Source organism: Lissotriton vulgaris, chromosome 9 (genome assembly GCF_964263255.1).
Source record: "Lissotriton vulgaris chromosome 9, aLisVul1.2, whole genome shotgun sequence".
NCBI classification, from domain to species: Eukaryota; Metazoa; Chordata; class Amphibia; order Caudata; family Salamandridae; genus Lissotriton; species Lissotriton vulgaris.
In genome coordinates this window covers 193,390,278-193,412,474 of record NC_141697.1, presented here as the reverse complement: position 1 = coordinate 193,412,474, position 22,197 = coordinate 193,390,278, and the positions used below count along the sequence as shown (strand labels likewise).

The window sequence follows — 22,197 nt, the reverse complement described above, 5'->3', positions numbered from 1 at the left end:
GTGAGTGGTCTAAACTGATGGTGACATCTGCTGGCAAAGTCACTCGAAGACATATGGTGGTGATTTGATGCTCCTGTTTACTACTATTATGCCCAGTTGTTCCCCAAGTTGTTCAACCTTTGACATCAGAACAATACATTCAAGTGGATACTGCCACTTAGTACTTTAATTTTCTTGAATTTGAACAGCAGCTGATCTATCTCAATTCCAAATCATGTTTTGTATTTATTCGTAGCCTGTGCCTCCTTCATTCTTGTATATACTACTATTGCATTTATTCAGGTATCATCAAAGTGAGGATACCACTGTGCCTGGAATATTCACTGCATCAGTTATCTGTAGACCTGTGCCCTGGACACAAAGATATCATGGAGAGAAGAGGCACGTTATATTGTGTCGCTGGAAAAAACAATTAGTCGTTGAAATTAATCCAAAAGTTTATTTAAACAAGTACATTATTTCACATGGGATGAAAATGACCACTACATTGTTAAATTCATTCAAGTTTCCCTGTAAAAAAACTGACAAGGGCTCACATTCACATTCACCTACCCCTGAACAGAAATGATCAGGAAATCCATATGAGAAGGTGTGGCAGGATGGCTAGCACCTAGTCACCAAGCCACACGTTTGTCTAAAAACATCTCACACATGCCTGTACTCATGATACCTTTAAGGGACACCGTTTTCTAGGCACTCCGTAGGGTTGAAGTGGTTTATGGTGTGCAGTATGTACAGTGGGAGAAATTGGAGGAGAAAATCTTTTATTTGGCTCTCCCTTGTGCAAAGATTTGATGCAAAGCGCAGCCAGGCGCACTTTCACAAATTTGCTATTAGCGTTTTTTTCCCGCCGCTGTCTCCAATATCTCTCTGTATGCACAACGAAGATAAATGAGTGGAAAGGGGTGCCACAATTTGTTGCAATTTAGAACCAAAGTATATGTTTTGAAACAGTTTGCAACAGTATTGCCACCAAAAAAAAATCCCCAAATGGCATGTGAATGATTTTTTGCTGCACATTCTTTGTTCATTTTGTGATTACATTTTATTGCACTCAAAGACCATTCAATTGCAGGTGGTTACAAAAATAACAATAACTTGTTTTGTACATAGTGCTTCACGCTCAATAGGTTGATCTCAAATCTCGAATAGGACACGTATTGCAGATCTTTCAAGTGCTTACATTTCCTTTATGGCGAAATATATTCTGTTGGAATTTAGAAAAGAAAAGAGCATGCCAACAAGTTGGTTTCTAACTGTTGATACCGGGGTTGGGGAAGCTTTTTATTGGTGGCGCTGCTGCTGCGCAATAGGTGGCACTACCTTAGGTTCCATTACTATTTCGTACAAATGTCATGTTAAAATAACCATCACGACTTGTTCGAATGAGCATTATGGTTAAAATGAGCATGGGTCAGGTGTGAGCTGGATTTCAGGTCCTCGAAGAACCAGGCCTGGCTTTATCGTCAGTTAAAGAAGGTTTCCAAGTTTAAAAAAGTACAATCTACAGTATATTTACATTGTTTATATTAGACCAGTGAAAACAGCTGTAGAGCGGGAATCGTGTGACGCAACCTCCGATGGGAGTGCCATATCCTTTAGAGGGGAACTATTGTCTTTTTTCATACCTTTCTATAATTGTTTTGCATGCTTCCAAAAAAAAAAAAAAAAAGCCACAACATCAGAGCAACAATCCGACAAAGCAGTCAATGGCGTCTCTACAGAAACAACCCTTTGCTGCGACAGAAATGCTCATGTTTACCAAAATATAGCAAAAATATACTTTGTTTCAAATGGGATATAAAGTTCCTTCAGAAGGGTAGCAAAAGATTTATGTGGCTACTACAAAAAAACTAGTATGGATGTCAATTCCTCTAAGATATTTGTCATGATGGCTATCTCACTAATCTTGGTGTGGATCAGTCGTCAGTGCTTTAAAGGGGATTGAATGCCACAGGATATCCTAAGCTCCTCTATATCACGGTGATATTTTTATATAGCAATCTGGCAGACACCAATGGTTTGTAATGCGTTCTTTTTATCCAGGACTGCAGTTCTGTTGTCGGGGACACCTGTCGTGTAAAAGTGGTGTCATGCGCACTTCGCTGTGCAAGTGCATGGTGGTAAAATTATTGTAAGACCAATAGCACTAGCAATATTTCCCCCCTTTTCTGCACTGATTCGGTATTTGTTTTTCCTCTACAGCTTCTTGCACCTGGGCACAAAGGGAAACAATTTAAATATTTAAATGGAAATAAAAGAGAGCGTAATCATGCAGCACACCCTCAAAGTAGATTACGAAAAATATGAAGCACTGTTTACAACACAAGTTACTTTTAGTTGCAGAATAAAATCTACCATCTATACATGTTAGAAAGAGTGGTACTTTTTCCAAGAAAGGCGGCGGGAACAACATTTACATGGGGATATAAGGTGATTAATCACTGCAAGGTCCTGGTTCCACTGTCTGGTTTAGTATCTCGCTTCAAACGTATTGATGCCAAATGGAGTCTGCTTGAAAGCTGAATAAAATTAAACTAGAAAAGCACATGACCAAAGGTTAAGTAACAACACTAATGCAATCTACCCTGCTGCTAAAACTGACAGTTTACCTTAAATCAAATGGTATCTGAAAAACAACACTTATAAATCCAATAAGGTTATACAGACCCTCAGTGTTATCTCGCGCTGCACACCTGTCTCTTTTTGAAGGGAGAATCTATCATTAGCCTCCTGCGTGAGCAGGAAGTCTCAAACATTTTTATCTTTACTTGGTTTCTCTACAGGCCATTTACAGATTTTAAGTTACATGATGTAGATCTTCCTCTCTTCCTGAAAAGATGGCTAATATCTCGAAACAGGCACATCCCTTAAGCTTCAGAGCAATTTCAATTTCTGTGGCCCACACAAGGGTTCCACATGGCTAAAATTTCTACATCAATGTCCAGAGAGGCCTGCCTGGTTTCCAGGCTCTTTCTCTGTTTACAGAATGGCACAGAAGAACTTCTTCTCTCTAAATGGGTTTTCCGATGCTGGAACTGGGGTAAGAAGTGGGTCTTCCTTGGCATGGGCTTCGCAGTATGCCATCAAATCCGCTGCCGCTTTCGACACCTGTTAAAATTAAGAGAAACACTTTTGGTTAAAGGGCTGCATGAGGGAAGTCATAGAGTTTGCTTGCTTGGAAATAACAATCTACAATGAAGCATTTTAGGAGCACATATGGAACAAGTAGAGAAATGCTGACATATTTTTTGCATATATTATGCTATTCTCTTACTGGTGCAGAACGAAAGGCCAAACCTACTAACCTATTTTGCAGTCACAAACACTCCAATTTTCAAACTCTGAGTGTTTCTGACCAAACAATCTTTTTTTTCTATGTACTAATCCCATTTTAATAGTTGTTGAACTTTTACTGACTCGCAAAATGGGATTCCAAATACTTATGGAATCGCAATGTGAAAGGGGCACTTTGGAGGCTTCCCTTTCAAATCACGATTTGGTGATGTATGCATCAATGGTTTGTATACAAAGCATAAGCAAAAACCTCTTAAAAGACCTATATTACTTTTGACAAGGCAATGAGTCCTATAGACATTTTCACATACAAGGATGCTACAAATAGACAAAACTTTAAGATATTATAAACATATTATTTTATTTTCTTTTTCTTTATATTTTTTTTATATCATTTTACTTTTGAAGGTTTGTACAAATATGCATTACAACATCACATATAAAAAGTCATAAATAGTCATAATACATTGACTAGATTGCCAATAGTGCAGTTAAATAAAGTGCAGAATAAAGAAGATTTTTTAAGGAGAAAATTTGCCCCTATAGCTAATATATCTTGCTAACATACAAACTTTCATGCATACCAGTCATACAAACACATTCATAATTGTTTAAAACAAACAGAAGAAGGAACATGCAGACACACTAAATAGGATAGAATAACAACCCAAAGGTGCAGATGGTAATACAATTTCTACAGATGGTATAAAAATGAGAATTCCACCGGTTTTAAATGATGATCTGTGTGGTATTGATCATTTTTTGATATATTATCCAGATCTTGTTAGGATGTACGGCCTACGTACGTTTCGGTGAAACAATCACCTTCCTCAGGGCCAAGATGGTGAAACAGACAAAACTGATACAGGCAATAGGTGAACAGAGTATTAAAAAATATAAGGGGCAGTAAGTTTTCCTTTTCTATTGCAGCTCGCATCGGTGTGCAATAGAAGGGATATGGGTCATCACTTAAGACAATGATGGGATCTGCTATGGCTTTTGAGATGGATAATAATGTTGTTCCAAGTTGTTCTATGTGGTTTTTATTGCATATGGAAGAAATCGGTACTGGTATGATTTAAGTCCTCATACAGTGCTGGTCTTGTATTTAGCATTTGCTGTTGACCAGAAAATGTGTCACACACGCTTGCTGTGTAAACTCGTCTGGGACCCCCTGCTACGGCCATCACGTTTCCACTTACAAGTAGAATGAAACGTTACCATTTTCTGGTCAACAGCAAATGCTAAATACAAGACCAGCACTGTATGAGGACTTAAATCATACCAGTACCGATTTCTTCCATATGCAATAAAAACCACATAGAACAACTTGGAACAACATTATTATCCATCTCAAAAGCCATAGCAGATCCCATCATTGTCTTAAGTGATGACCCATATCCCTTCTATTGCACACCGATGCGAGCTGCAATAGAAAAGGAAAACTTACTGCCCCTTATATTTTTTAATACTCTGTTCACCTATTGCCTGTATCAGTTTTGTCTGTTTCACCATCTTGGCCCTGAGGAAGGTGATTGTTTCACCGAAACGTACGTAGGCCGTACATCCTAACAAGATCTGGATAATATATCAAAAAATGATCAATACCACACAGATCATCATTTAAAACTGGTGGAATTCTCATTTTTATACCATCTGTAGAAATTGTATTACCATCTGCACCTTTGGGTTGTTATTCTATCCTATTTAGTGTGTCTGCATGTTCCTTCTTCTGTTTGTTTTAAACAATTATGAATGTGTTTGTATGACTGGTATGCATGAAAGTTTGTATGTTAGCAAGATATATTAGCTATAGGGGCAAATTTTCTCCTTAAAAAATCTTCTTTATTCTGCACTTTATTTAACTGCACTATTGGCAATCTAGTCAATGTATTATGACTATTTATGACTTTTTATATGTGATGTTGTAATGCATATTTGTACAAACCTTCAAAAGTAAAATGATATAAAAAAAATATAAAGAAAAAGAAAATAAAATAATATGTTTATAATATCTTAAAGTTTTGTCTATTTGTAGCATCCTTGTATGTGAAAATGTCTATAGGACTCATTGCCTTGTCAAAAGTAATATAGGTCTTTTAAGAGGTTTTTGCTTATGCTTTGTGTATCTTGATCTCCCTCCTCTTGGCCTAGAACTAAATGGGAGAGCTCTTTCTCATAACTTGTTGCATCAATGGTTTGTGACTAGAATTCCTGTTGCAATCCATGTAAAAGACACTGACTTCCAAGTTAGATGGAAACCTACTTTGGACACCTTCCATTTTGTGAACAGTGGAGAAAGCTTCTGTAGAATTAGGCAGTCCATAAGACCACTACCAACACTCAAAGAAACCTTTAAGAAAAAAAAGCCTTTTTGAGAAAAGCAGAGCTGTTTCCTATAATGAAATCTGCTTTCAAAAAACTTTTCTTTATTTAAAAGCAGTCACAGACATGGGGGCCTGCTGACCCTCGTGGGCAACCATCTCTGTGATGCGGCGTTTCGGTGATCTACACAATCTGCCCCTTCTTCAGGACATTATTGTTCATTACAAACACATCTATTGGGTCTGCACGGGACCTCTAATAGTCAGTGCGAATAAAAACATGGGAACTTTCAGATAAGTCAAGCAAGGGAATATTTCCTTCCTGGCAAGTTTGTTCTGATATCCAGGCGTATTATTTTCCTGTATTATTTTACTTAAAATATGGTCTTGAACCTTCTCCTGAATTATTTATGAAGAGGCGGTATATTTTTCGCAATCAATCTTTTAGAGAGTGTGGGGAGGACGTATTTCCTCTAAAGATCATGGATTCCCTCTTTTAAATCTTAGGTATTTCCCAAAAGTTTTTTCTTAGGGGTTTTCTCTGTCATTACTTCCTTTTATTTGAGCAATGCCACTGGTTTGGAATTTTTAAATTGTTCCAAAATGTAGATAGACGAGTCCAGATTGACGTCCTCCCTTCTCCCTTCTCCCTTCCATTCTCTTGGGTCCCGTGCAGACCCAATAGATGTGTTTGTAATGAACAACAATGTCCTGAAGGAGGTGCAGATTGTGTAGATCACCGAAACGCTGCATCAACAATTTGTTTGTTTGCTAATTAATGTAGTGTTGCAAAGAAAAAAAAATTCAAAAAAATTGTGAATTTGAAAGTTCTCATCAATTATGTTTTTTAATATTGTGATCATTGTTTTTTAATTGTATAAAGTGACTTCAGTACTGTACTGATATTTTAACAAGATTATTAATAAATAATACATATCGAAGCTCATGTGTTAAAGTGTGCCCTTGTCCAACAATTGTTATTTGACAAAAGTATTTCTGTAAATTTGGTAACCTGTGTAAAGATTTTCCTCACACCCATAGACTGGTCGCTATATAAATTAGCGATCTGTAAGGATTCTTCACCCCCCAAAGATTTTGGAAAAGGAAATGTGTTGTTTTGTATTTGTTACCCATTCCTTTTCCAGTAAAAGGCAGGGGCGGAATGGCAAGGCGGGCATTCGGGAATGGGCCGAAGGGCCGGTGCCTCAGTGCCCTCTGTGGGCCGTTTTTTTTCTCCCCTGTCCCAGTCCACAGAGAGTGGACTTGGAAAGGGGAGAAAAAAAACGGCCCACAGAGTGCACAGAGACAGAGAAAATGAAAGCAGCCTCGCAGTGCGGCCAGACAGCGATTGTCAGCTGTGGGCTTTCCTCCACCCCTGCCCTGCCAAGCAATCAAGCTGAGGCTGGGCTGGGGAGGGATGATTGTTTGCAATAATCGGCCACCCTGGGGGCCAGGTGTTTCTCAGGCCTTTAAGCTATTTGCACCTCGGCCCCCTGGCGCCCATGCAGCCCAGAAACGGGGTTAGTCTTAACACCTCGCCCACAGCCCTTCAGATTCAGGGCATAGTGGGCGAGGAAGAATGGGTCTTGCTGTGGGGGCCTGGTGATGTTTAGATTTTTTTTTGTTTTATTTATTTATTTATGCGATTTTATATAGCGCGGACGTTACCCGAAGGTGTCAGAGCGCTTCACACTAGGAACAGCAATAATACATGAGGAGAAAATTATAAGTGGACAAATTACAAAAGCAAACGTTAAGTTACATGAATGAAAAGTGAAAATAGTGAGCAACCAAAATACAAGAGGAGCAAACAATACATTACAGGAGGAAAAAGAGATATGTGTGCAGGTTACAAAAGCGTACAAAATACAAGTAGAGGTATAATACTGCAATTAATGGCAGACACTCCAGCACAAGAACAAACGTTACATAGGCAATGGTGGAACTTGTGCAAGTATCTAAAGCAAACAAGAGTGAGAGGTAGCAAACAGTGCGTTTACAAGAGAAAAGTGACTTGTGCAAGTTACAAAAGGGTACCATACACAGGTACAAGGGTAATACTACAGTAAATGGTAAATACTCAAACTGCCAGAACACACTGGGAAGGCACTTCCCATGCACCAGCTTCACCTCAGCCTCCCCCCTGGCTACCTGGCTACCTTGGATGACCCAGAAAGCTGTTTTTTGTGCTCCCCTGCCAGGACATTTTCCCAAGGCCTGGATGGTTGATTAATTTACCAATTGCAGGGGCCTTACCTCTGTTCATGTGCTCCTGAGCTGAAGGTCTGGGGAGGGCTGAGTAGGTTAGTAATAGCAGGGGCTTTGCTGCTTTTCAGGTGCTCCTGTGCTGGACGGCTGGAATAATTTTGTGACAAAAAGGGGCCTTGCTATTTTTTTTAGTTGCTCAGCATGTAGGCCATTGTCACCTTGGCCCTGTGTCGTGTGCAAGAACAGTATCCTTCCACATTCATTCCTTGTCTGTGCAAATGGTGTTTCATGAAAGGGAACGCCCCTTGAATGTGGGCCACGCCCCTTAAATATGGGCCACGCCTCTTGAATGTGGGCCACTTTTTTTTATCAGTGCCCGGGCCGAATTGTGATCCCAATCCGACCCTGGTAAAAGGGTATCTCCCTCTATCCTTAGTTTGAGAAAAAACATCCTCACCCTTTACCTAGGAACAGCCATACCTTGAGGAGAACACTCCCTGGCTACAACTGGAATGCTCCACCACAGACAAGTCATTGGCAACTGAAATAGTAAACTAAAGCCATTTGCTCAAAGCGGCCATTGAAAGCTAAATACCAGACCTGGAAAACATAGAGGTCCCAAAGTGTACCATATAAAGGAAACTATAGTTTAGCTTGGAATGTCAATAGAGCACATACAATACACCTCTATCTTTGAATGATAATCTGCAAGGAAATGGCAGAAAACATACAGGAGTTGGTGTAGAAATGCAGATACATATGTGCTGGTTCACCTTTTCTCCCCATTCGGGAGTTATTGGCAGTTTGTACGTAGCTCTTTGATAGCAGTTCATAGCTCACTGTGTAGTATTACGAATGTAACTTATGAACTGCACAGCAACAAAAGAATTTCTGTGACAAAAGCAGTAACTCACTGAGCTATGGACATAAAATACTGTTTTTTTTAAAAGCATGGTACAAATTTCTTTACAGCTGGCATATTAGCCATCTGCGCTACTTTAGATGAGTCAAAGCTGCCACTGGACAAAACTCCCATCTTTCGCCAGCAGGTACATTAATCACTGGAGTTATCGAGACACTTTTATTCTTGCCTCAAAACTGCTGATTATACAAGGAACTTTGCAGTGCTTTTAAAACTACTGCCTGCTGAACCCCTGGGATTGAGTCACGGACCCCTGGGAGTCCATGGACCACAGTTTGGGAACCACTGGTGTAAGCCCTGTTTGTTGGATGTAGTCCTGTAGGTTCACATGTTCTGCAAATTCCTGCCATCTAGTGCTGGGTTTCTACGACTACACATATTTTTCTTCAAAGAAATCTTGCGAGTCCCGAGGTCTCGGTGACTCCTCCTCTGGTCGTGGACGCACATGGGCACTGACTCCATTGTTTGATTGTTTTCCGCCTAAGTGGTGAGAGTAGGAATGGAATAGTGAGCAGAAAGAATAGCGTCCACGTGTACAAAGAGAAACTAGAATTAACTGAAGGACATCTGTAACTAGACACTGCCTTCCCAGGAGGACGATGGGTGCATATGACTCTAGAGCACTACATGCAACTATCAGATGCTTACAAGGTAAGCAGCATAATCCATTTGTACCATGCATGTCTGTAGATGCACCTACTGCATCAACTATAAAGCAGTATTCCCTCAGGTAGAGGTTAAACAGTGGACGGTGCAGAGGTCTGAAACAGAGCCCTAAGGACCGTTTGACCAACTCTAGCTTGCTGCCTAGAAAGAATATCCACACAATAATGCTCTGTGAATGTGTGTGGAGTGGACTATGTAGCAGCCTTACAAATGTCTACTATGGGTATCTTAGCTGAAAAAGCTACAGTAGATCCCTATTTGCAGGTGGAGTGTGGCTTGAGGCGGGAAGGTAAGGTTCTTTTCGCTTTTGTGTAACAGGTTTGGATACACTTGACAATCCACCTGGCAATCCCTGCCTTAGAAATGGCCTAGCCTTTATGAAGCTGTGTAAAATCCACAAACTGTTGTTGCATTTTTTAAATGTATTTAGTCCTATCAATATAGTACATGAGAGGATGCATGAGATCAAGTGTGGGAAGTGCCCTTCCAGCAACCGAGTCTGGACGTGGAAAGAAGACTTATGAACTCGATGGCCTGGCTAAAGTGGAATGAGGAGCAGTGGCAGCTAGTGACATTTGAAAGTGGTGAGGCATATGGGAGTGGTTAAATGTCAGACTTCTGCTATTGTTCAACATCCATTGTTTCAATGTTAATGAAAAGTTTGCACATAATGTGCAGGCGTTCGTAATCCTGATTGATGCTGGCAAGGCGGGTAAACAGCCATGAATGTAGCCATGACAAAGAGAATCTTTAGCACACAATACAATTAAATGAAAAAAAGGATTGTTGCCTGTTGCTCATCCTACCTAACACTGATGCCGGCTGCCGCCTCGGTGCTCATCTCCTTCTGTCCCAAGTCAGAAGCCATTAACTTGAGAATAGCTACTGGAGACCATTTAACAAACAACTACAGCCACAAGAGCCCTTTCACAGAACAAGAAAACTATGCATACCTCACAGCTCACAACACATACCATGTGTGATCTTGGCTTCCTCATGAGTTTATATTTACTAATGGACTCTCTTTGAGCAAGTAACGGTCTGGTAAAGCCAGGGGTGACTGCATTCTACTTCAGGCGACTACACAACCTCACAAAATCGCATTGCCGTTGGCCTAACAAGCACATATAGCAAGCTGGAAGGAGCTATATACAGACCACAAATACAACAGAACCTCCCCTTCATCCCCCCCCACTTCCAATAGTCCAGGCAGTAGGGAAATTAATAGCACCTATCTAAGGTGAGTGCACGAGTGCAAAGGAGGCTGTGCACCTCTCCTGTTAGGATGTGAGCTTTACTGCTCCATCCTCAGAATACTGGGTGCCTCGAAGCCCGCCCAGCGCCTCGCACTGCAGCAGCTCCAAGTGATCTTCCTCACGCTCTCTGCAGCGAGAAGGTATCCATAGAAGGAGTGACCAAGTCCTAGCAGTCCATGGGTGCACTGCACAGGCCTGGACTGGCCGTAGCGGGCACCAGGCAATCCCCCGGGTGTGCCGCACTGGTGAAGGCCGGTTTTGGGCCCCTGGGGGCCGATTTTGTTACAGGGCCGATTTTGCAGCTATGTAACAAAATCGGCCGAAAACCGGCCCTGGCAGAGAGCTCGGCAGGGGAGGGGGGAGTGGCCAAGCACTTTGCCAGGGCCGGTTTTGGTTCCCAGCCCGGCCCTGGTACTGCACTGGCTCCCATACTCTACTAGGCCAATCCAGATGCTGCTGTCATGCTGGTAATACTATGTTCCTGCATGAGAGAAGCACCAGGATTGGTCTAAGCAGGCTGGTTTTGGGCTCACACAGCGACTGAGAGCCTGGGTCTTTCCTCTACTCGACTGTGCAACACAGCTTGGGTTGGAGAGATCTAAGTGTGCATGTCAATTTGGCCCTCTTTAAGACAGCCGGGCAAACCGACATGTGCCATGCAGTGCCACCACTCCTTCTCCCCCTTCTGCAGTGGCTATCCGGTGTCAGGATGGCCTCGCTTCACCCTAAGACTGGCTCAGATGCTCAGTCACCTGGGCTGGCAGCCTGCAGGATGAAACATAAAATGATAATAAAATTCTCATTTTATTTTTTGTGCTTGAATTTTCAGTGGGGCGATGTTCCTACACCTTAGTGGAGGAGCTGCTGCTGATGGGCAGATCACCTTGGGTAGGAGTTTTTAATTAGTTCTAAGAACCACTCTGTCTTGATGTACCTGGAAGTAAAGTTATTGCCTTGTGAGGGACTGCAATACACCAATATGTCTCAAAGATGTCATAGCTACCAGGAAGTCAAACTTCCAAGACAGAAACTGCAAACAGCATGAATGTTGTGGCTCAGACGGTGGCTCCATGAGTCTGGTAAAGACAACCTTGAGATTGCAGGCCGGGGCTGAGGTTAACCTTAGCGGAATTACATGTTTAAGGCCATCCAAAATAGCTTTATTTACAGGAATTCTGAAGTGGAAATAGTTGTGCCGTGTTGCATATATGGGGAAATGGCAGCTAAATTCATCCTGAATGAGTTGTTGGCTAACCCTTACTTTTGTAAGTGTAGGAGGCATTAAATAATGTCTTGCACCATAGAAGGAAGAGTGTTTGTGTTCTTCTGAGTGCAGGATTAGACAAAACGCTTCCACTTTGCAGAATAGCAGGTGCATGTAGTGGACCTACAGACTTACCTGAGTGTGTTTATGCACTTGAGGTAGGTGAAGGTAGTCAAACTCTAGGACCTCAGAAGCCAAATAGCCGGCTTGTATTACCTGGGGTGTATGTGTCTGGCTTTGCTGTGGTTTTGTGTGAGAAGGTCCAGCCAGTAGAGGAACTTCTCGATGGGTGCAATGGACATTTCCAGAAGGGTTGAGAACCATGGTTGCATTGTCTGGCCCACGTTGGAGCCACCAAGATGAGGGTAGGAGATGTTTGAGCTTATTGGCCACGTAAAAAATCAGTGAGAGAGGAGGAAAAGAGTACGCAACCTGATCAATTCATCCACAGAGCCCATGGACTGGGGGTATGGAAGCCTGGCAGCAAAGTTTAGGCATTTTTTGTCTTTGTGTGTTACAAAAAGGGCTATTTTGGGGTGCCTGTCTCTGGAAGTAAAGGAGACGAACTTGAGGGTGGAGATCTCACTTGTAAACTTGTTGCTTCGTTTTGCTGACCAGGTCTGTGAAGTCACTGTCCACTCCTGGAAGATGCTCTGCCAGGTGATGAACTTAGTAATGGATGTCCAAGCTAAGTCTGCTGCACCATGGCAGATGGCCAAGGGGAGTGATTGTCTTCTTGCTTCTGCAGGTAGAACACCGCGGTCATGTGGGGGCGAGGACTACCTTGCCTTGGAACTATTGAAGAAAGTCTTTGAGAGCTAGATGGATGGCTAACAGTTCCAAGTAGTTGATGTGGAGACCCCTTTGATGAGGTGGCCACCTACCCTGGACTGTTATGTCATTGAGGTGTGCTCCCCAGTGGAATAGAGATGCCTCCACAGTGATGGGCACTTGCGGAACTAGGTCTGCAAAGGGAACTACCGCACAAAAGATTGTTGCTGTTAGACTGCCTGCGAGATTGATGGGTGCTCGTCCTGATCAACACTAGATCTTTTAACTGATTCTCCACTTGTGATCACTGGTTTGTGTGGCATTGCTTAAGTGAAGTGGGCACATATGTAGCCTAAGCACAGCAACCATTGCAGTGCACAAAACCCTCATTCCCAGAAGATGCATTACTGTGCGAACTGGAAGTGAAAGAAGTGGCTGAAAAATGGGCGAAGCTGCTGGAATGGATTGCACCCAATGGTAACTAAGGAAGGCTTTGCCTACTACAGGGTTGAGTACTGACCCTAAAAAGGGTTGAATTTGAAGCGGCCTCAAGTGTGACTTGCTGGTGTTCACAATGAACCTCAGGCTGCATGGAGATTTCGACCTAGGTGTGGGTTAGGCATTCCTGTCTACTGGTGTTCTTGATCATTATTAAAAAATTAAATAATAAAACCAATAAAAAACCTTCAAACTTTACAGAATACATCAACACGCTTGCTTCTAAAAGTGCCTACATTTGAATTGGCAAAGGGAGCCATTAGCACACTCCACTGGCTTCCTGTAAGACAGTGTATTATTTTTAAATCTCTATACACAGCTTATAGGACCCTCTGTGGGTATGGACCTGCTTACTTCAAAAAACATCTTAGGTGGTATACTCCCAGCAGAACTCTCCACTCAAGTATGGCCAGGAATCTTGTAGTTGATCACTTCAGAAAAATCACATGGGGTGGTATAGTTTTTTTAGATCCACAGCTCTGCTCTGGAACTCCTCGCCTCTGGAACTCAAAACCTCCCCTTCTTTACAAGCTTACAGAAAATACCTCAAAACCTGGCTTTTCGTTCAAAAATAGGAACAGGTTAGTCTCATCCCTTGTCCGGCTGTGCAGCACCAAGACGCCTCCGGGCAAAGTTTGTGCTTAATAAATCCATTTATTCATTAATTCATCAGACAATCATTGAGGGAGAAGAAGACATGAGTTCTGCCCCATCTAAAGTGATTGGCTACCACCACTAAATGCTTGGTAAAGACCCTTGACCTTGTGATGATGCCAAAGGGTGGTACCTTGAACTGGTAGTGTTGACCACTTACAATGGAGCAGGGGTAGTACAGATTAGCTGGATGTATGGGATGTGAAAGTAGCTGTCCTTCAGGTCTAGCGTGGCCATGAATTTGCCATGCTACAGTAACAGGATGTCATCTTGTAAGGTGACCATTTGGAAGTGTTCTGACAGGATGCATCTCTTGAGATTACTGAGGTTGAGGATTGGTCTGAGGGATCCATCCTTTTCGGGAATGAGGACGTATAGGGAGTAGATACCTTTTCTCTGATGTTGATTGGGCGCTGGCTCTATGACTCCTTTGATTACCACCGGAACCTCCTCTTGTAGCAGCATGAGATGTTCTGGGGCATGGGTGTGGGTGTGAGGTGGGATGTGCGGTGGGGTTGAAATGAGCTCAAAGCAGTAGTGATGCTAAATAATGGACAGGACCACCAGTCTTTGGTGATCTCCTCCAAGAGGGGAAAAAATCCCTGAAGTCTCCCCCAACAGGTGTTGTGTGATCAGAGGGGTGGGGGGGGGGCATAGCAAGTCAGATCTTAGAGGTAGATGCTCCTTATTCTGGGTGCCTCTGCCCTTGGAGCCATTCGCTCCAAGGGAGCCCCGTGTGGAACCCCTTCCACCTTGTGGGTGATAACCCTGTTGCTCCAGATGAACGGACAGAATTTGGTCTGAGGAAGTAACCTCGACTGCTTCCTACGAAAGGTTCCCCTACATGAAGGAACCTGAAGGACTTCCCTGGCCTTGGTTGTTTCTGTGTGTTTCTTGATCTTTTTAGGCATGGTGTCAACCTGCAGTCCAAACAGGTGTTCCCCGTCGAAAGGCAGGTTGATGAGGTGCTGTTGCAACTCTGGCTTCAAGCCAAGTACACGGAGCCCAGAGAGACATCAAAGGATGACTGATGTGTTGATCCCCTTGGCTGCTATATCTGCTGCATCCAGTGTACACCTGATGGTATCACTGGAAAAAGCCTTCACTTCATCCACTAGCTGTTCCCCTTGCCCACAATATTAATCAGGGAAATGCTGATGGAGCACCTCGATCTCCTACCAATGGGCTCTATCATAGCGAGAAAAGAGGCCAAGAGAAGTGGCAATGCGCCAATGTGTGTGGCTCACCCACCGCCACACTTTTCCCCACAGAACACTGTATTTGAGAGCATTTCTAGTATGAAGTAATCCTCCACGGGGTGGCGTACTTCCTTTACCTTATAGTAGGTGACCACACTTTAAATAATGATTTGGTATGCCATGGTGTCATCAGGTGGGAAGGCCCTGACTGGGACATATTCTAGGTCTGGATCTGTCTGTCTATATCATAATACTCCCATGTATCCCCTGAGGTAACTGGTTAGACTGCGGCAAAGTCCTCGACTGGGAATTAAGGACTAGGACTGATAGTATGGGAGTATGACTCCAGCAAACCTTGAGAAGGTGTGGGAGGTGGAGGTGAAAAAGGGGGTGTTGGAGGAGGTTGTCACGGAGGTGGTCGAAGAGGTGGGGAAGGAGGAGGAGGAGGAGGAGGAGGAGGTGGAGGAGGAGAGGAGTGAAGCAGATGCTTTGCCTTTAGGTCTCTTCTTTGGCAAGAGGGATACAGGAGTGTCTGTTAGCAGGGTCTCCACAAAGACAAATCTACCTTTCGTTAAGCTCCTTCTGTAGCGCTTGCCATCAAGAGCGGGTCTCAGATACAAAGCTGGTCTTGTTGCTGGCGGCAGGCGCTTTGGCACCAATGGCACTTTTGGCCTCAATGAGAAAGCTGGCTTCGAGCATTCAAAGCAAGCAGGTGTCCTCGGGCTTGAGGGCGGCTGAGGATTGGGGCCCTTCGAAGAGTCTTTTTTTTGGCTCTGAGGCCTTGCTCCATTGTCAACCAGCACTGGAGGGCAGTGTTGCACAGAAAGGTGGTGGCGGCCTTGGCACTGGGCTCAATGCCAGACCCCTGGAGGGGCGGAGCTCGGCTCTGACATGTTGATGAGTTTAGGTTTATGAGTTTCTGGTTATGTTTATGAGTGTCAGAACCCAATTTAGAGCACATGGGGCAAGCAGGAGCCACTGGGCCCAACCATGTGGGTTGAGGCCAGTTGCCCCGATGTCCCAGGGCCCGGCCTACTTTGGACCCTGGTCAACTGTGCAACGTACGCTTTCAGCCTTTGACTCTCAGTGGTAGTGTGGGTTGAGCAGTCCAAGGCTTCTCGGGGGGGGGGGGGGGGGTGTCAGGTGAAGTGGGGGTCGGGTGAGAGGTAGACACAGGTTTAGGTATCACAGTAGCAATTCTTGGCATATTTCCAGTATCTATTCGAATGCAGTTCCAATTACATGGGAGTAAATGTGCAAATGACACTTACTAACTTTTGCAAAGGAAATGAAACCCTGTGCTCCCTACTCTGTTATAGACAAGCCATGCCCCAGGCTATATAGACATTTAGAACAAGTACCATTCCCCCATCGATCTATGCACTCACACTTTCATCGACTAATACCTCTATCCACCCATGCACTAAATCAGTAGTGTATTCATGCAAAAACGTTCACTAATTCTCACAGTTACTCTTTTGTCATCTACAAACCCAAACAAACTTGTTAATCATGGAAGAGGTTTTTTCACTTATAAAATAGAGAATCCAGTTGGTTTTGGCCATACTTAGTTTACTAATAGTATACACCAAGAACTTTAATGGTATATACAAAAGTTTTTTCAGTGAATTCCTCCAGTTATTTATTTGTATACTTTTATTGTATACATGGCCAACCGTATATATGTAGAATGCAAAGGGCACACGTCACACAGCCTGTAGTCATGTCCCGTTTGTAATATCCCCAGAAATGGTTTTGGCCGTGCCCTGTATATGTTCGTACATAAACAGAAAGCACATAAGACAAGACATGGACAATCCTTATGTGTAGTGGACACATGATACAGCCTTTGTATATGAGATGTGAGCACTATTTACAGGTCATACAGAACTGTGTGTGCGGAGGGTCAGAGTGAACACAGCAGATAGCTGAAATCCACCTTCTACAGGCGAATAGGATTCACTGGGCTTGATAGAAGGGTGCTTTGTGTCAGCACAGCACACATGGCATGGCACGGCTTAAGCCATCTATGTACCTCTGAAGGTCTGTCATATTAGATGTTCTCAGTGATGAAGGTGGTAATGGCATTTATGTTATTATCAATTTCAATCAAGAACTATAATGTGTAATGTCAGATAAGAAGTCATAAGTAGTACATTGTGGGTATTTAAGTTGTTTAAAATTAACATACTTTGAATCATTTATGTCTTTGTGCGATATTAAAACACCAAATACAATGCATAAACGAAATGAGACAATAAGTCTACTTGGAATGTTTTTTGTATTTTACCTCCATCCAGTCAATACTATACTATACTATACTATACTATACTATACTATACTATACTATACTATACTATACTATGGGAAACATCCTTTACAACGCAACTTTTACCACGCAGTACTATTACAACGCAGGTTTTACAACAAAAACCATTACAACGCATTGCGCTGGGGGGCGCTCTAGGATAGGGAATAGATTTAATTTACTATCCAACACCTTCCCTAGTGTCCACGGGGACTGGAGTTGGAATAGTAAATTAAACTATTCACTATCCAGCACCCCAAAGCGCTATGCGTTGTAAGGGTATGCGTAGTAAAATCTGCGTTGTAACAGCATGCGTGGTAAAAGCATGCGTTGTAACGTCATACATCCCTATACTATACTATGCTATGCTATACTATACTATGCTATACTGTACTGTACTATACTACACTATACTATACTATACTATACGATCATACTATTTGCATTTATTGAGCGCATGGCGACCCGTAGGCATCCCAGAGCTGGATTGTGAGACAATGGACATTCAACATGCTCTGTCTGAGGCAAATTCTCGAAGAGCCATGTTTTAAGATGTTTCTGGAAGGTTAGTTCACTGTCCAATGTGCGGAGAGTCTGGGTAAGGAAGTTCCAGAGTTTGGCCACATTGAAACCAAAGGAATGTCCTCCACTTCTTGCCCTTCTGATGGAAGGCACGCAAGCCCTATGTGTGGAAGAAGATCGGAAGGCTCTCTGGTGGGAATGGAGGGTAATGAGCTGCCAGTAGCTGGGGGGGCTGGGTGATGCACAGAGCCTCGAAATTGATCCTTTGGGTCGTAGGAAGCCAGTGGATTTGGCCATGGCTTGTCAGACTGAGCTGTGTCTGTGGATATTAAGCAGGATACGTGCAGTTTGTTGGTCACTGCTTTGGGTGCACCCAAGTAGAGGGAATTTCTGTAGTCCAGGCGGGAGAGAATCAAGGCCTGGACCACCAGCCTCCTGGATAGTGGAGGAAGCCGGGACAGGATTTGGCATACCATTCTAAGGATTCTATAGCAGCAGGTTGAGTTTGGTTGCCCGGGTTTCCATGATTAGCGATTTGTCCAGCCATACCCCCAAACTTTTACTAACCATTTTGGGGGCAGGGAGCAGATCTAAGCGCTCATACCAGGACTGATAGGCTCATGAGGTCGGTCTTGTTTCCGTTGAGCTTGAGGAATGAATTGTCCATCCAGAGAGCTACCATCTCTAGGCATTGTCCCGGGACTGCAGGATCCCGGTCTGAAGAATGAGAGAAGACCAGTGGAGTGTCATCCGCATAGGATACTATGGAGATCCCGAATGGTGTTACAATGTCAGTGAGGGGCTACATATCAAGGTTAAAGAGCGTTGGTCTTAAAGAAGAGCCCTGAGGGACTCCACAGTTCAGGGGTAAAACATTTGATGCGCAGGACCTTTCAAATACCTGGATGTACCTGCCCTTCAGGAAGGAGCTGAGCCAATCCAAAGCCTTTCTTGAAACACCAGTCATGTGAATCCTTTTTAGTAGGATTTTGCAGCTTTCAGCGTTGAACGCAGTGCTTAGCTCTAGGAGTATAATAGCAACCATGCTTCCATACTAAAAGAGTGGTTTTGATGCTATGTTTGGGCCGCAACCTAGTCTGAGTGAAGTGAAGGACATTGTTGGTTTCTATGAATTCCAATCATTGTCAATCATCTTTTTAGTTGGGTCACCCTTCGTTGTATTATTTGATTTAAAATGTACTGTTTAGTTGGTAATTCTGCAGTATTATTGATTCTATAGTCTTATCTTGTTTTAGTGAATTCAAATCTGACTAGATGTTATGTTTTGTACTAGGTTTTAGATTTTATAGTCAACCTCTTTCTCTTCTGGAAACAAAACCTTAGGCTAGCCCTGCTACCTCGAACTCAGCAGCCTGGCAAATTTAAAGAAGAGCTTACCCTTCTTGGGGTCTAACCTGATTTAGGCCGTAGCTCTGATTTAATGAGACTTCCACTTCCTCTCTTTCTTATAGCTGTCCAGAAGGAAGTACACTCCTGCCAGCACCAATCGGCACTGTTCTTTTAAAATAGAAAAAAAGAACAAGCTATGCATCTCATCAATCATACTCGGGGGTGGTTGGAAAATTCTCTGTTTGTTTGCCAGGAGACAACATGCCACTCCTCTTTATCAGACAGTTTTCAAATACTTAGGAATACATACATCATTTCCAACATTCAGTCACATACTTCAAAAAATGGATGGGCTAGTGAAAAAAATGCAACTTTTTATTTGACAAAATGCACAGTGGCAGTACTTTAAAACATAAAAGTTAATAGAACCTTTTTCTGTACTAATGATATTCCCTTATGATGTCACATGTGATGTCATGAAAAACGCTCCTCGTAAATTAATTTGCTGACATGGTCTCTTAGATTTCCTTTCGGAATTGGTTGCTATTGGACTAAAACTTAGTAAAACAAATGCCACTTTACAGTTCTGCCTGCGGCAATGATATAGGTCTAGTTTAGGTCTTATATACTTTTTTGTCTTTCACACATTTCTTGGATTTACGTTTACATCCTGGACGTGGGTCTGAACGCCTGTGCAGTCTTGCAGTAGGTGGATAATATTTAAATTGTTTAATAATAGACATTTTTATGTTGGGTACTTTTCATCATTCCTTATGGTTTCTATAATCTGGGCGTAGCCCAACAGTAATCTTATTGGCAATGAAAGTGAGGTGCTTGAAACTGGATCCAACTACAACCACTCCACCTCCACAACTGTGCATCTGTCCCTTAGTAGACTAGAATTTGACTCAACACTGCATTCTAAATCGCCACTGTTTAAGAAGGCCGTTACTGATCAAAGTTTTTGCTTTGCCCAAACTGTATTAATTCCTGGCATCAAATACCCTACTTTCAACGAATCGGCTGTTCCTTATTTGGACAGGCTGGATTTTTGTAACATCCTTTGTGCCCCAATTTTGCTACTTGTCCACTCTACAGTGTCTGTCATCACACTTTCTGCTACACTCAACGTTAATGTCAGTACACGTAGGTGCACTGTGCTTCCACCAAGATATTTTCACCTTACACACTTCATCCAACATGGGACAGTAGGTCTAACTACAAACAACACCCTTCCAACCATGCACTCTAAAGAGCACCCAGGAACCTGAGATAACTCGAAGGATTTCACTTCCTCTACAGAGGTAGGAATTTCTATATCAATTAATGCAGCTGAACTACACAAAACACTTTGGGCCTCATTTATGATGCGTTACTTTGTAAAGCCCTGCGCAACATTATACCTGCGCCAGGTATTGACGCAAGAAAGGGTCATGGAAGTGACGCAGTGAAATCTATAAGATTTCACTGCGCCACTTCTAGGACTCAAGTGCGTCAAAATCTTACGCCTGCCTCACAGCAGGCGTAAGACTGACGCAGGCCCTTTCACATGGGGCTTGCCCCATGTGAAAGGACGCATTGCTAGAGTTGCGTCACTTTTGTGACACACTCGAGCAATGCGTCACTTTTGCGCCTTACAGATACGTCAGAAATACTGACGTATCTGTAACTCCTTGCGATATGATGAGTCATACTGTAAATATGACGCATCAGGTATGTCTCAAGGAGTGCGCACTGAGAAGTGACGCATCGCTGCTTTCACGCAGCGATGCGTCATTTCTCATAAACGAGGCCCATTGGGCTTAACAGTAGGTATGGAAAGCACCATATAAATACTGACACAAAACAATCAGTTGTTCCATTGAGTGGATATTCCATTAGATTACGTATAGTATATTGCTTATTATTGTCTGTGCTGGGAACACAAAACAGACTTTTTTTCAAATCAGTTATTGGTTCATTAAACATAGTGTGAACTTCATGTGCAGGTTCAAGTCTCACTAAGGCATGTTTCATCGTTTCATTTTCTGTTTTAAAATGTTCTCTGATCTTGGTTTAAGGACAAGCGTACACATGGTGCCCAGTAAGTTTACCTTTATTCTGTCGATGTTGGCCTCCATTTTCAGCTGCTCCACCAGTTTCCTGGCTTGTGCTATGCTTGCTGTGTTATTGCTGGCCATCTGAGGGCTGGTGATATTTTCTAGATGAACTATAAAATAAAAATACAATTCCAACAGTTAACAAGTGTTTTGTTAAATTTCTTTGTGCTGTAGGCTGACTTTTCTTACTTGCTGCGGACATGTAAGAAACCAGTTACTTACCTGCGGTAATGGTTCTATAGTTTACCCTCTTGCAGATTCACAATCCGTGCATCATTCTGCCACTTAGTGGTTGAGTCCTGAACTATTTATATTTTAACAAAACTTTTTGCTTGTGCATCAACCTAGGGTGAGTCCGAATGAGTTACTATGACGTTGACCATAAGCCCAAACTATCCCAATACATGACTTCAATTTGTTTTGTATTTTGTTACAACACTAACTCTCCTCCTTTAACAAAGAGGTAGGAGGGTCACATTTGAATCTGGAAGAGATTCAAGCTGCAAAACAATTGTTACATGTTGGTAACTGGTTTCCTTCGCAGCTCGCATATTTTCTAGATTCACATGCTATGCATTGCATACTTAGCAGTATTTCCCCCCTCGTGTAAGATGGTTGACGGAGGAGTGCCATCAAAATGTTGGCACAGGCATTAGGGGGCCAGTACTGTCTGGCCCACTAAGTATTCACATTGTGTTTGCATTTATACACAATGCTATTTTGTGAAAGTATGAGTGGATGACCATGCTGCTGCCATACATATGCCATTTAGAGATTAATTAGCCAAGGAATCCAGAGTTGCTCCTTTCTTCTGTAGAATGCACTTTTGGCTTAACTTCTATGGTCTTATTTGCCAATT

The 22,197-nt window shown here is 42.8% G+C and overlaps 1 protein-coding gene across 4 annotated transcripts in view; it reads right to left on the bottom strand.

Annotated features, from left to right (window-relative positions):
- Positions 1 to 419: 419 nt before the first annotated feature.
- Positions 420 to 22,197, bottom strand: part of LOC147689834 (guanine nucleotide-binding protein G(I)/G(S)/G(O) subunit gamma-2) — a 288,998-nt gene continuing 267,220 nt past the window's right edge. For all 4 annotated transcript variants that reach the window (XM_086937327.1, XM_086937325.1, XM_086937326.1 and 1 more), the window contains 2 exons: positions 21,333 to 21,448; positions 420 to 3,111 (listed from right to left, as the gene is read on the bottom strand). In XM_086937327.1, coding sequence (XP_086793453.1) covers positions 2,983 to 3,111; positions 21,333 to 21,419 — 216 coding nt within the window. In that variant the 5' untranslated portion in view covers positions 21,420 to 21,448 and the 3' untranslated portion in view covers positions 420 to 2,982. The remainder of the gene's footprint in view (positions 3,112 to 21,332; positions 21,449 to 22,197) is intronic.